The sequence below is a fragment of the Melopsittacus undulatus genome, chromosome 5, assembly GCF_012275295.1.
Source record: "Melopsittacus undulatus isolate bMelUnd1 chromosome 5, bMelUnd1.mat.Z, whole genome shotgun sequence".
Classification (NCBI taxonomy): domain Eukaryota; kingdom Metazoa; phylum Chordata; class Aves; order Psittaciformes; family Psittaculidae; genus Melopsittacus; species Melopsittacus undulatus.
In genome coordinates this window covers 16,903,269-16,917,223 of record NC_047531.1, presented here as the reverse complement: position 1 = coordinate 16,917,223, position 13,955 = coordinate 16,903,269, and the positions used below count along the sequence as shown (strand labels likewise).

The 13,955-nt window shown below is 37.6% G+C and overlaps 1 protein-coding gene across 1 annotated transcript in view; it reads right to left on the bottom strand.

Annotated features, from left to right (window-relative positions):
- Nucleotides 1-13,955, bottom strand: part of CFTR (CF transmembrane conductance regulator) — an 87,031-nt gene that overhangs the window by 49,962 nt on the left and 23,114 nt on the right. The window contains exons 6-11 of the mRNA XM_005146074.3: nucleotides 13,137-13,300; nucleotides 12,539-12,664; nucleotides 8,673-8,919; nucleotides 7,081-7,173; nucleotides 6,380-6,562; nucleotides 3,952-4,143 (exon numbers count right to left, since the gene is read on the bottom strand). Coding sequence (XP_005146131.2) covers nucleotides 3,952-4,143; nucleotides 6,380-6,562; nucleotides 7,081-7,173; nucleotides 8,673-8,919; nucleotides 12,539-12,664; nucleotides 13,137-13,300 — 1,005 coding nt within the window. The remainder of the gene's footprint in view (nucleotides 1-3,951; nucleotides 4,144-6,379; nucleotides 6,563-7,080; nucleotides 7,174-8,672; nucleotides 8,920-12,538; nucleotides 12,665-13,136; nucleotides 13,301-13,955) is intronic.

The window sequence follows — 13,955 nt, the reverse complement described above, 5'->3', positions numbered from 1 at the left end:
ACAGGAATAACTATAACAGACCTGCTTCTGCAGTCTTGACTGGAGGAACGCATTTTCTTAGGATGATTTTGTTCAATGTTAACAGCATTTAGACAGTTTCAACTGTCCAAAGGTTTTGCCTTTTTAACTTAGCAAGTACTAAAACCAAACAAAAACCTCATACCCTGTGTATAGTAGGCTATTAATACTGATTTTGTATTGTGAAATTCTGAAAATCAAGCCACACAGAGTTATAGAATCATAGAATAGTTTTTCATTTTTAATTACATCAGTAATAAGGATTTTGCAAGTCCAACTGGCTACTCCTACAATTTCTCATTTCTATTCTTGTTATCCCTTTCATGACATTAATACAATCCTTCACTCTCCAGGGAAGTTACACCTGTGGAATTACTTCAAATTTAATAGCAGGTTTCCATAGACATATAAACTCATCCAGTTCACATCTCCCTATGGCTTCTGCTATTGAGCAACGAGAATAAAAATCAATCAATTATGCAGGAAGTTCTTTTGGTGTTCAATTTGTTCATACTTGGTCCTTAATTTAAAGTGGCAGGCAAAAATTCTCCTTCTCTTGCTAACCGATTTTAATCACGAATGTGATGAAAAGTACTTGATAAAACACCTTATCAAAAACAACAACAAAAGGAAGGTAGCATAACCTACCAATTAATTTTATCTTAGCTTTTTGACTACCTTTAAGCTTGCCTATGGGGACTGTGTATAGGAAACGAGTTCAGAACTGTTCCAATTATACCTTGCCTTCTATCACAACATCCAAATATAAGATCTTAAAGGTAATACATCTGTGGTAATACCTGCATACTCAAAATTAAACCCATTGAAACAATTTATTTCAAAAAAGATTCTGGATAAAGGACAAATGGTACTGATCAGTGCTGGAATGGTTTGATCTAGAAGTTGAAAGCCTTCACCTCCATAAGTGCTAACTGGGATCTTCATTTTAGAAGACATGTTAAATCAGGTGCTCACCCTGCTTGCTTGGTAAAATACTATTCTTGGAGGAAAGGAAAAAAGCAGAAGAAGGCAGTGGAAAAGGAACAAGCAGCTCTTTTTCTATGCCTAAAATTTTGTGAAACTTTTAGCACTATAAAGTTTCACAGAATGTATCATGTCATTGAAATGTACCAGCCTTCCCTTGAGTTCATCATCACACAAGAATAAGGGCAGTGTCTGTGCATCACTTATATCTTACTGCAGCCATGTTTAGTTTGTTATGAGTTTTCAGAAATAATTTTTGGCAGTAAGGGTATTTCTGTTGGATATCAAGAATGTCAAAGTAGCTTTTAATCAGTCCCTTTATCTTAACTCCAAAGCAGTCTCTCTTTTGTTCTATTACCCTCCACCACTCTTAACCTCTGCCCGTTTCCAAATTCCAGTAACTAGAACAACGTTGTAAAACATGATTTTACCATCTGTGATGCCCTACTTACTCCCAAAGGAAAAATATCATAGAATCATAGAATAGTTTTGGTTGGAAGGGACATTCAAAGGTCATCTAATCCAAACCCCCTGTAATGAGCAGAGACACCTTTAACTAGATCAGGTTGCCTAGAACCACATCCAGCTTCACCTTGAAAGTATATAATCAAGAAATGGAATTGTAATTAACCTCTGAATCATTTTACATAAATACAGCAGGCTACACTACCACAAAGGTACACATGTCATCTATACAAACAACCAGCCATTGGAGTAATCTCTTCAGAGAAATGGTGTCCTAGCTGGGACATCCAACTAGGTGTGCCATGGTTGCTGGGACATCTAGTCTAGGTCATTCTTTGCCAAGAAAGGTTGGACCAGATGATCCTTGATGTCCTTTCCAACCTAGTAATCTATGAAGTTTAAGAAGTACCTTATGCATGCTTTTACTGATGTACATAGAGATGTATTTGAGAACCCTTCTCATGCTCCTTCAGTATCATATGCCTACGTAGTAACCTCCTGCAATAGTGACAAGCAGTTGTGCTTAGACCTGACAAACTCCCCTCACAGAACCTTTGACACACAACTGTCTTCCACTGTGGATCCTTTCAACAACTCAGATCTCATACACTTGTACAGGGTTGCACTGTGGTGTCCCTAACCCTTGGTATACCCACATGCCACAGAAAGCTACAGAGCAGAACTGTGAGGACCAAGGACCATGAATTAAACCTATGGCACGATACTGCTGTTGCAAACATGCCATCAAGTGAGGCTACTCCTTGAAGAGCCCGTATAAGAACTAGATTCAGCAACAGACCTAGATTCAGGTGGAATATGTAACTAGTGGAATATATAACTAATATCTAGGAAAGTTGAAGGGAAGGCGGCAAAGTGAACTCTCTTAGGCAAAAACCTTCTGCTAACTCTCCTTTCTGAAGAATGAGGACACACACAACCCCAATCCACCAAAACACTAACCCTTGTCATAAGAAACCCTTAAAAGATCACACTGGTGAATAAACAGGGAATTAATATTGGAAATCCGTCCTTCAATCTGCTGTAGTAAGTCCTGTTCAGTAACTAAGATGTTAAAGCTAACAAGACTAGAAAGCATAATAATAGCAATAAGGTAATGCATCTGGCTTCCTTCCAGACCATTCTGCCTTCTCTTCAGGCAAGTCCAATTTATTCAGCTTCAGCCCAGAAGAAAATATCCTTATAAGTATCAAGCTTGATCTCATATAATAAGCCCTGTTAGGAGGTGAAGCATATCATTCCACACCAATATAGATCAAAGCTGGCCTGACTAAGCCTGTTTGGAGAACAAAGGAGCCACAGCCTACTGAAACACCAAGCCATGCCACCAACACCATGACACCAAGCCGTCCCACCAGCACCAGGACACCAAGCTGTCTTGAACTGCTGAAGCCAGTTGTTTCTGAGAGCTTTGGCACTAACTACAACTTTTATGATGGGGGTTAAGGACTATTCTGTTCAGAAAGCCTGACACAGAAGTTGTTAATTCTCCTGTCTTCAGAAGCTTTCAAAGATTTCCAGCAAACTGCAATCCAAACACAAGTTCAAATGGCCATAAACATATAAGAAAAGATTAATTTACTGCTTAACTATAGCCTGCCCTGAGATAAAGCACAGTAACTTCATCTCATTTTTAAACAGACTTGCTATTGTTTTTCTGCTTAACTGGCAGTGAAAGAAAATATGTTTTACTGTGCGACCTAAAGAAAGATCCTATTCAGCACAGTTAAATATTTATTGTTTTCATCTACATGCTACACACAAAATGCATGATTTTTAGGCACAGCAATAAGGGTGCAAAGGTCTGGAAAGCTGGCTCCTTTTGTATCTTACAATGTCAAAAGGTATCTTTCCCAAGATCAAACACACACAAGGACATTTCCACGTCATTGTACTAATTGTGGACTACATGTCACATAAAGATCAATCCTGCACTAATTTCTAGTGTAAAAATTTTCAATGCTCACATGGAAAACCCCAGTTTTAGTCAAGATTTTACTCTAAATAATGCAGGTTTCTGACATAGAGCTCTAATTACCCCTGGGGCTATTTATGAATTGCGAAAGAAAGGATGAAAACAGGTTAATTTCCAAGATTGTAAGGAAAAGTTTATGGAGAAGAACGTGAAAAAAGTTTTGTAGGAGTACTTCTTACACCATTTCTTCAATGTTAATATGTTTACCCAGGTTTTTAACTACCAAGGAAGACTGAGAAGACAGACACCTTATAATATCTGAGCCAGCTTATTTAGCTCCTCTTGCATAAACTACCAGAACTGGCATGGTCAATCTATCTCCCAAGGAGCAGGCAACAGGTTCACTTGCTATTCCAAAAATCTGGGATGCAAGGCTGAGTTCCTTAAATCTCAGAAATGTCTCGCTTACTTAAAGCTCCACTCTCTGACTTTTTCTTTGGGGTTTTTCACTTTGGTTGGGTCACAGGTCTTAAGAGTCCTAGATGACTGACCTCTTCCAGTTGGCAAGCTTTGATGACACTCTTGTATCGGTATTCATCATAGGATACACCAAAAATTATGTTTTCTTTTATTGTTCCAGGCATGATCCAGGAGACTTGAGGTGAAAAAGATATCCTTCCACTGTGCTTAATTTTACCCTGTGAAGGCTCCAGTTCTCCCATTATCAGCATCAGAAGAGAAGTCTGAAAATTCATTAACACTTGATTAATAGATCTGTACAACCGGAAGAAATGTTAAACAAAGTGAGAATCACTCTGCTAAGTTACTTAAATGGTACATCTGTCTTGTAAATAGTGTCCCTGTAGGTACTGATGTAGTACAGGCTGCAATTAGTGGAGATTTTCATGATATGTATGGTTCTGAAAGGCCTCCAAAGTGAGAGAAACTTCATTCAGTGAACAATAATTGTGTAATATCTTAAAAAAAGGCATGCTGCTGCAGAAGTATGTATTATTATATATAATAATATAATTTTATTAATCTTCCAGTAATTTTACAAGGTTAAAATGTGAGACATATACAGACACAAGTTATTAGTATTTATGGAGACTATTATTTGATTTTTAATGCTATCAGTAGCTATTTTGTTTGTTCTTTGTACAATACGTTTACAATTTTGCTAGTGTTCATAAGCCTTTTATCTGTATTGCCTTGAAAAATGTAATTTCTTTGTGTATGTCTATGCAATTACTCATAAACTACTCAGTGGGATCTGAATTTTCCTCTGTGTCTTTTAACTCATTTACGTGAATACATGACCTAAGTGTATTTACTATTTCCCTTCATAAAAGAATTGATTGCAATTTCAGTACTGACATGTTATAATTTCAAAGTTAATCAGTAGCTTGTAGTAACCTTGTCACACATAACTGGCTACTAGATCAAAGAATAGAATTGAGAAATACAAGGAAAAATATGTTACAGAGCCATTACAGTGGTGTTCTTATCACTAACAAACAGTCAGCAACGCTGGGACGTAACAGCCAAAGATCTAAATATCTGTCTAAGTCACAGTTTCATGCTGTCAAGCCTGAAGATCCTTTGACAAGTTATACAATATGTGGGGAGCTTCTCACAAGATTCTTTCCATTTATATCAGAATCTAACTTTTCCAAAATGCTGAGTAAGCAGTTTCTGATCTTGAAAAGGATAGACACTTAGTGTGTGTTTAACACTGCATGTTAAACTACCGTATCTGACGAAATATAGCATAAATGGGGAAAAAAAACCAAACCAAAACCACCAAACCCAACCCTATCTGATACTGAAGCAGTATTAGAGAGCTGATATCAGGCTTCACATCCGTTATAGATAAAGTGTGCAGTCTGTTTCACAGGCCTGACAGTTCCTGGAATATACAATAACAGCCTTAAGCAACATGAAGGAAGCCATAAACTAAGAGGATGCAAGGGAAGGAGAATTTTGTTTTTGGGGGGGGGATTCTGTTTGGGGTTTTTAAAAATCTTCCAGATAATATTTCAAGTCTTTTGTCTCTATTGCCTTGAAAAGTGCAAATTTGTTGTATGTATGTACTCAAACTGCTCACTGAAACCTTAATTTTCCTCAGTTTCCTAAGTAGCTGAATAAAGGAGATGTACATGTGTCCTTCAGCACTTTCTAGTTGATATTTTTGTATTACAAGTATCACCTGTAGCAACACAACAAAACTGATTTTTGGTGATATCTTAGCAAAACCTCAGCAACATAACAAAATTAGTCTGTAAAATCACAAGTATCACAGTAAAATGCACCTCAACATATCGGCTTGAGGGCAACCTCACGTGCTGTGCCCCTTGCTCTTTCCTACTGGTATCATCACTGAAAAACAATATAGAAACCTTGATCATACTGTATTGAAATTGATGGGTCCTTTACCATTGACTACAACAGAAGAAGTATTTTACTCCATGCATGGAAATCAGAATATGTTCACTAATAATTTGTTCAACCCTAAAAGTTGCCAAATACATAATGAATGTTTGGTTTGACTTTCGCATCTCCTCAGAAAACACAGTGAAGATGACAGATTCATCCAATTACTTGCTTTTTGAAGTTAATAAGAGTATCACAGTTTAACTCATTTTATATTAATGAGGTTAATCAGATGTGTTATCTACAAATTAAATGTATTGCTAACATTTGGGGATTCTAAACAGATGACTCATCTAAAACACAACTTTTCCTGGAAAAGCACCAGTTTCCAGGGCACCTCCCCCAGGCTTCACATGCGACTCAGGGAGCTTGTCTGAGGCTGTGGGAATATACTTTTGATACTTTTTCCTACAGCCATCATGTTTACAGTGAGCAGAAGACAGCAAGAATACAGTAACAATACAGATATCATTACAGCTAACAACACAGTATTATTTCTTGAAATTATTAGGAATTTTTTTGAAAAAAACACAGAAATAGAAATACCTTGCCTGCTCCAGTAGATCCAGAAACAGCTAATAACTGTCCCTTCTCAATCTTGAAATTTATATCCTGAAGAACAGGAGATGCATGAAGTGGAAAATTACTGAAGAAGAGATTGTTGTCAGTGCTAGGAGCTTTGCTGTTGTTGTTTTCCTGGCTTGCTTTTACAAACAGCTCTCCAATTCCCTGCAACATACACAGATGTGTATTTGTATTTACATAAAAATAAATAAAACATATGCAGACATGTATATCATACTACATACTTAGGAAAACATATGAACTTACTTTTCTGATGTTACTTTGCCTATCTATACCATATTTATTATATTCTTAAATATACATATTCATGGACTTGCTCCTAAGTTTGTGGACAGAAACAGAATTTGCCCTGTATAGAACTAGTTTCCGATGTTTATACATGCCACAGCCTGATTCTGTTTTCAGGCTGGTTTAAATCAGAAATAACTACTTATTACAGGCCTTAACACTTATTAGAAGGTCTCTTCCAAAGTTTCTCGATCATAGATAATTTGATATTATACATTAATTATTTGCCATATATTCCTTGCCTTCTGATAGCTGAACATAAGGTGAAGTTAAAATGAAGGAGCATAGGCTGCCTATTTTAGAGAACACCATGGCAAATATCAGTGAAAAAAAAATACATTGTGTTTTTATTTAGTTTGGGTAAAAGTACTAACCTCATCCCAAAAAGCTGTTACTTTGTCCAGTTCAACACCAGTGGTTGTTAGATTATACTCCAGGGCTTTATATTCCTTTTTCAGCAAGAAATCCTAGAAACACCATGAAAGCAGATGAGCGGAAACAGTAAGAAAGGACTGCCATATAACGCAAAGGATTACATACTTGCCAACACTGAGCACAAAGATTTCTTACAGTGCTAGTGCATTGTAGTGTCTTAGAGGGAGGCATAAATATAGTTTATCAACATCTTTTGGGTGCAGAAGGAAATGCTTTTGAAGCTACCAATTCTTTCACTGCTAGTGAAAATATAACCATAAGATATTTAGTTCTGATTTAGAAAGAATATAAAAATTTGGCATTTCCTTTGCTTTCAGGACTTGTATCAGGCAACATCACCCCCTCTGACCTTAATCATTTTCAAATAAAGCTTTTGTTTTGGAGTAGGATGTGGAAGGTTGCACACTGATATCTTCCTACTCCAAAACTGCAAGACCTTACAAGCATTACAAGGACTTCTCTACCAACAAAACAAAAAGAGGCAGATAATGATCCTGGCCAGTACAGCACTGAAGTAGTGTCATTTCAAACAGCACAAGTCAGCAACTTGACACTTGTGTTACCTTCTGGGATAATGACAGAATACCTCCATTAATGCCTAGGGTATCTGAAAGCAAATGGACTGCTTAAATTGGGACTCAATAAGGCCTTCTAATGTTGAACAGAAAAGTTTATTATTTGACTTCTCAAACTTTCTGCCCAGCTGAAAATCATAAAAATCCAATATCTGCTTCTTATTCTATACTAACATTTCTGATTAAGATCTTTAAATGCCATATTACATATTTTATTAAGCTAAAAAAAATTGTATATTTAAAAAAAATTTTTTTGCAAATATATATATATATATATAAAAAGCCCAAATTTCATCCTGAAATAGAATGAAAATTCTTTTCCTGAGGTATGATTTCAAAACAGCAGATAAAATAGTTGTTAATGAGAATTCATCCTGATTTGGTTCTGCAAATAAGCCTCTCATCCTGGTATATGAGCAATTCATCTCAGTAGGTAGGGTAGATAATAATTATTTGACTGGTACCTTAATTATGTTTACTACTCATAATAAATGAGATGCATATTTGCATAGGATGTACAATTTCCTGCTGTTCTTGCCACTAATAGCTAGGAAAACAGCAGATCTGTGACTGCAGCTACTGGAAGCTGTGCTATATAAAACATTTCCTAATTTTGTACTTCCTTTTCTGAGGGAAAAACAACTCTTAAGAACCACAACTCATTAAATATTTTTATTAAGTTCTTTATTCTGTAATGAGAAGAAGTAAGTAAATGCCACCATTTCAAAAAAGGCAGCATGCAGGTAGCATGAGAGTCCTGTGGTTATGCTGCCTGGGGAACCATATAACAATATCAAGATTTATAATGACATTTCATGGTATGTAGTCAAAGCAACACATAGTATATTTGGAAAGTCTGCATAAATGCTGTGCGCTTTTGTTGATCAACTGACAAGATATCGTGCTATGAAGAATGAGCTTACGTACTTGGGAAGATTTTAGTGCATGTAACCTACCTGTATTTTGTTTATTGCTCCAATAGAGTCATACCAGGTCTGTACAGACCCAGGAAACTGCCTGGTCACTGTCATTCGAAGAACAATGCAGAAGGAAATGGTGGTAAATATTTTTCGGAGAATAATTCCTTTAATCACAGCATATGGAAGCACAGCTAAAAACACCACAAAAAAGCCTGAAAAGAAGAAGGCTGAGCTGTTCAAATATCTCACATAAGCAGCTTTTCGGGTAAGTTTCAGTTCAGTTCTGTTAAAAAAAAAAAATCAAATAATTAGTATAGGATTCCACAGTTAACATCTTACAAACACTTTGGATGGACCTGGTGGTAACAATTCACTCAAAAGCTCATTCATTCTTCTTATTTTCTAGCATTGCAGTTAAAAAGCAAGGTTCCAAACAATTTTTGGATCTAAACAATAATTAGGTACCAATGTTCAGAGATGTCAAACAAAATAACAAGAATTTATGTTATGATTTGGATACTTCATAAACCACAAGCCTCTACAATTCCTAGCACATCCATCCTTAAGCATCTAATGCTGTGGTATCTGATACACTCCCAGAAACATCATCCCATATTCATCTGGTCATGTAGCTATGCAATTTCCCTGGAAGTAACATACTTTGAGATGCCAGATTTGCTATACAAGACCACAAAAAAATTAAGAACAGCCCATGGTCTGATTATAATGGATTTTGCAGACCACCCTACTAACAGCTTCACCCATGAAGTAAGGTATCACTTAGCCTCAGCTTGAAGAGATGGAAAGCAGCCAGTCTGCTCTCCACCTTCCTTTTTCTGTAGAAGCTCAGTCTTCAGAGTAGCTTACTGGCTGCTGTAGAGACAGGAATTCAACTGGTGATTATCTTGACTGCTTCCAAACTGTCTATGCATCTTACTGCAAGCTATTAAATAAAATGAGAACTAATCCAGGAGAGTAATTCATTTTCTGAACTGATAGCCCTAACTTGCAGTGTTGAAGCTTTCTATCAACTGCTCTCATTTTGACCCTGTTCATATTCCCCAGGTGCCCCACAGCACAGCTTTGCCTGAGCGAAGGCACCACTGCTGCAGTGAAAGAGCAATTGCTCTGCTGCAAGGAGCGATTAAATGGGGCTAGAGATGCAACTAGACCCCACGCTGCCCATTCACTGCGTGAGTGCTCTACCCACTGGGTTCACAGTTATGCTGGTCCTGGAAATACCAGCTGATGCAAAGTTGAACACCGTAACCTCTATGTGTCTTCTGGTATTGAACCAGTTTCCGCATGCAAAGTCCATCCAGGATTTTGGAGCTGTGAGGAACCCTCTTTCAGCCCCACACTATGCATGCATGAGACTTCCACATGCATCTAGCACCTTACAAACTTACAGTTTTGGAGCAGAGTGCCTAGCTCTACTTGTTAAGTCTTTATTTCACAAGAGAGGCCTGAAGAAAGTAGACAGGCATGCAGGTTACCACCACAGCAGTAGCCACTGCACTGCAGAAAGGGCCTTGTAAGCCCCTCCAGAGCTTGTATGAGACTGTGGGTGGCAGCTCTGAACAAGGATAACAGGTATTTTTTTGCACTTGGTTCTTGTTCAGTCCCACACAAATGCCTGGGTCGAAGCTATCAAAAAGCCCCCCAGTGCTGAAGCATACAGCTGGCACTCCAAAGAGGGAGAATCAAAGCACTAACCCTTTTCAGTATGCTCCCAAGTACCAGCCACAAGCTGACTGGCCCACAGAAGTTTTCCACAGGTAGATCTGTCTGTGATGTAGGCTTGAGAGCTCTGTAAATAAGGTATGTATTTGGGACAGGTCTTGATGATTGCAACACACACATTTGGAGAAAAATGGAAGGGACACTATGAGCCTTGTGCATGTACAGAGCACAGTCCAGTGTATGCCTGGGTTTTAAGTAATGCTGCAGAAATCACTTCAAATACATGAGTTTGAGATTCTTTGTTTTACATAAAGTCGTATCTTCTGCTCACAAAGTATGACACTTCCAGACTCGGACTTCACCTTCTCCAGTGCTGTGCTTATAGTTCAGGGGAAGAGTTAGGTGTGATTTTTTACCTCTCTGAATACGTTACGTAGCCCATAGAAGTGCAGGTATGTATATTCAGACACCAGTTACAGTTATTATTATTAGTATAGACTTAAGAGGACACAAAGGAGACAGCCTATATTGGTGCCCTTGAAGTGTCACAGCTCCCTGGAGTCAACCTGCAGCAGTGTTACACTTACGGGATGGCCAGCTCCATCTGGTAGCTCAGGTCTATCCCAGTAAGTGCACAGGTCCATCTCATTCATTAGAGCCAATTAAACTATGTTGCATCAGAAAATGGCATCATGCAGAAGCTGTTTGGTAATGATTGTTATAATGCATTGCTGCTAAAATGCAATCATAGCTTCAAGCACAAGGCCTCATTTCCTACCAGCTTAACAAGGCAACTGACTGGGAGACCCTGCAAAGCTAGCTCAGCAAGCAAACTTCAGCTGAAGCTCTGATATTCCTGGGTTGATCTGCTCTGGTGATGTCTTCACCAAGTGACCTGTTGGATCATTCAAAAAACTACAGTATTTTGTGCATTAGAAAAGAGATACTTTGACTTTGTGATATTGCTAGCATCCCTAACTTTAAAAAATCCATGTATAAGATAATAACAACTGAGTTCCAAAATCTTCTACAGATTACTGTAGAATATACAGATCATAAAATGGCAGTCCTTTTTGCAGGTTCCCTTAACCACTTTGTGGACTAAAATTTTAAAATTAATTTCAACAGGATTTGTTCACAATATGTGATCCCAAATTTCCTAAAAGCAATGCATGTGACTAAGTGGCACCAGGTGAATCCTAACACAGTTCCATCTTCGAGCTAGAATTTCCAGCATGGATTCAGACTGAGATTTCTCTGATCATTAAATCATTACAAATTTTAAGATCTTCCTTATTCTAAAGGTAAAGAACATCCCTTTCCCTGGACTGTCTTTCAGAAAGCAGCTGAACAAGAAGGTGTTTGTGTAAAAATATAATTTCATCTCTTTTATTTACATGATAATATGAGACTTACATTTCTTTTATTTTCCCAATCACACACCTGGCACAGAATTTTAGTTCTGTCTAAAGGGCTAAACAAACACACAGGACAGCTTTAGTGAAGCATCATACATCAATCAATGCGTCACCTCTCCTCCCTTTCCGCAGGACTCCCTGGCAGTAACAAAGACCTCCTCATAGCTTTCAGCTAACTAGGTTAGCTCCTTTACTTCCTTTCTGTTTCAGGTCTGGTAGTTCCAGTTTGACTTTGATATTAATTGAAGAGATAAGCATTATACAAGGCTATCTACTGACAATAACAGCTAATGCAAATGGGCAGGATCAATAGATGAATCTGCACTGCTTTAATCCTCTCACAGACTTCACGCACCATTTAAAACCAGCTTTATTGCATTTCTCAGAAAACTGGCTGCAGAGGACTCATACTGTTTCCTTCACCGCAGAATAGGAAGGTCTGTAAAGACTTAGGTAACCACCACAAAAGGGCTTTTTATTGTAAGATGAAGCTGGGGTTGGCCAGAAACAAACACAGATGCCACAATTGTTTTACGTCCGCAAACTAATCACTGAAATATCATTATAACAAACGAGGAAGTAAACAAAACAAAAAAAAATAACAAAAATCTCACCTCCATAGTGAACTTGACGAACTGTGAAAAAACCCCAGGCTGTAGTGTGGGAATTCACAGTTAGTTTATGGAGGATTAATGTCTGTGTGCTTTCCTTCTTAACTAACAAGACCACAGATGATGTTCATAGCCACCTTTTTTTTTTCCAAGCACGTAAAAAATTTGACTAACAAATGAGATCACTTACTCACGGATACTTTCAATCATTTTTTCCATTGCATCTTCCCAGCAATAGGCTTTAACCGATTGTATGTTTTCAATTATTTCTGAGGTGATGACAAGTCTCTCATTGATCTTTCCTGCTCTCTTATTCCTACAACATAAAAAGGCAGTAAGTTAGTCTTCATCTTTTTCATGCTGTATACTTTGTTCATATCCCATTATATCTTATGGAAACACTTTCCCTATATGCCTATGCTTAAAATGTTCATTTGAACAGAATTATTATGAAGAATGTGAAAGGAATTATTAGAAATATAGTAATTATTTTACTAAGGAGAAAACAAAAGCTCTAGAAAGAATAAATCAAGTCATCAACAAGGAGTTTTAATTCTACAAAGCATTATCACTATTTATTGCATGTTAGACCTTTCATTTTGCTAAGTTTAGACAACTACAGCTAAATAAGGAAAGGCTTATCCACGACTTTCGCGACACAGCAAACATTCTTTGGACTCCTCTTTTGTAATAATGGCATACCTAGAGACTTAATCAAGTGGTATAAACTTCTTAAACCAATGTGGTTCAGAAAAACATACTGAAATATTTTAAAACAGTCTTATCACCTGTATTTCATCATCATTTGTCCCAGCCAGGCTTGGAAACAGGCTACGACTATTAGAAAAGCAAGTCCAGAAAATGCAGAAGCTTCTAACATATCCCAGAGCAGTCCCATCAGCAGTGCCACTTGTAAAGGTGCAATCCATACGAAATGAGCTAGAGCAAGACCCTGTGGAAGCCCACAGCAGAAAATAATAACAATATAAGTTACAGATGTGCCCTAAAAACTAGATGAAAAGGAAGAAATCATTAAAGTGGCACTTCAAAAAATGTAACAAAGAATGGTACAAATATTTCCAGTAGTAAAACAAGTTTATAAAGGAAGATTTGTGGTCCTGAGCACATAGCATTCTGAGTGTTAATTATGATGGCAGTGCAGCAATACATACATATGCCACACCTAAACTTTGATTTTTGTAAGGCAAAGTTCAGTCTGCAATTGTCTCTGAGCTATGCATATGCACAAGGAAAAACCCCAGCTTTGTAAAAGTAAACAGAATTTGCCAATAATGCCACCTTTTTCAACCACTGACCAATGAGAAAAATACACAGAAGAATCTTCTGAGAGTTATTTCATCTGATATAGGAGGCCAATATTACTTTGGTGAAGAGATGACTGTTGTGTGAACACTAATCCAAAATAGATTTCTGCCCACTTCAATCATATTCCTTCATACTGGGGAGGTTTTGGACTGAATCTGGCAATGAGGTTGCAGAGGGGTCTGTGTTACTGCAGCTACACTGCTGTCCTAGTTTGTTCAGTGCTAGCTGACATTGCCCTATATAGGAATACGGTGCTTAAAGTAAATGCACCCTGCATTTTC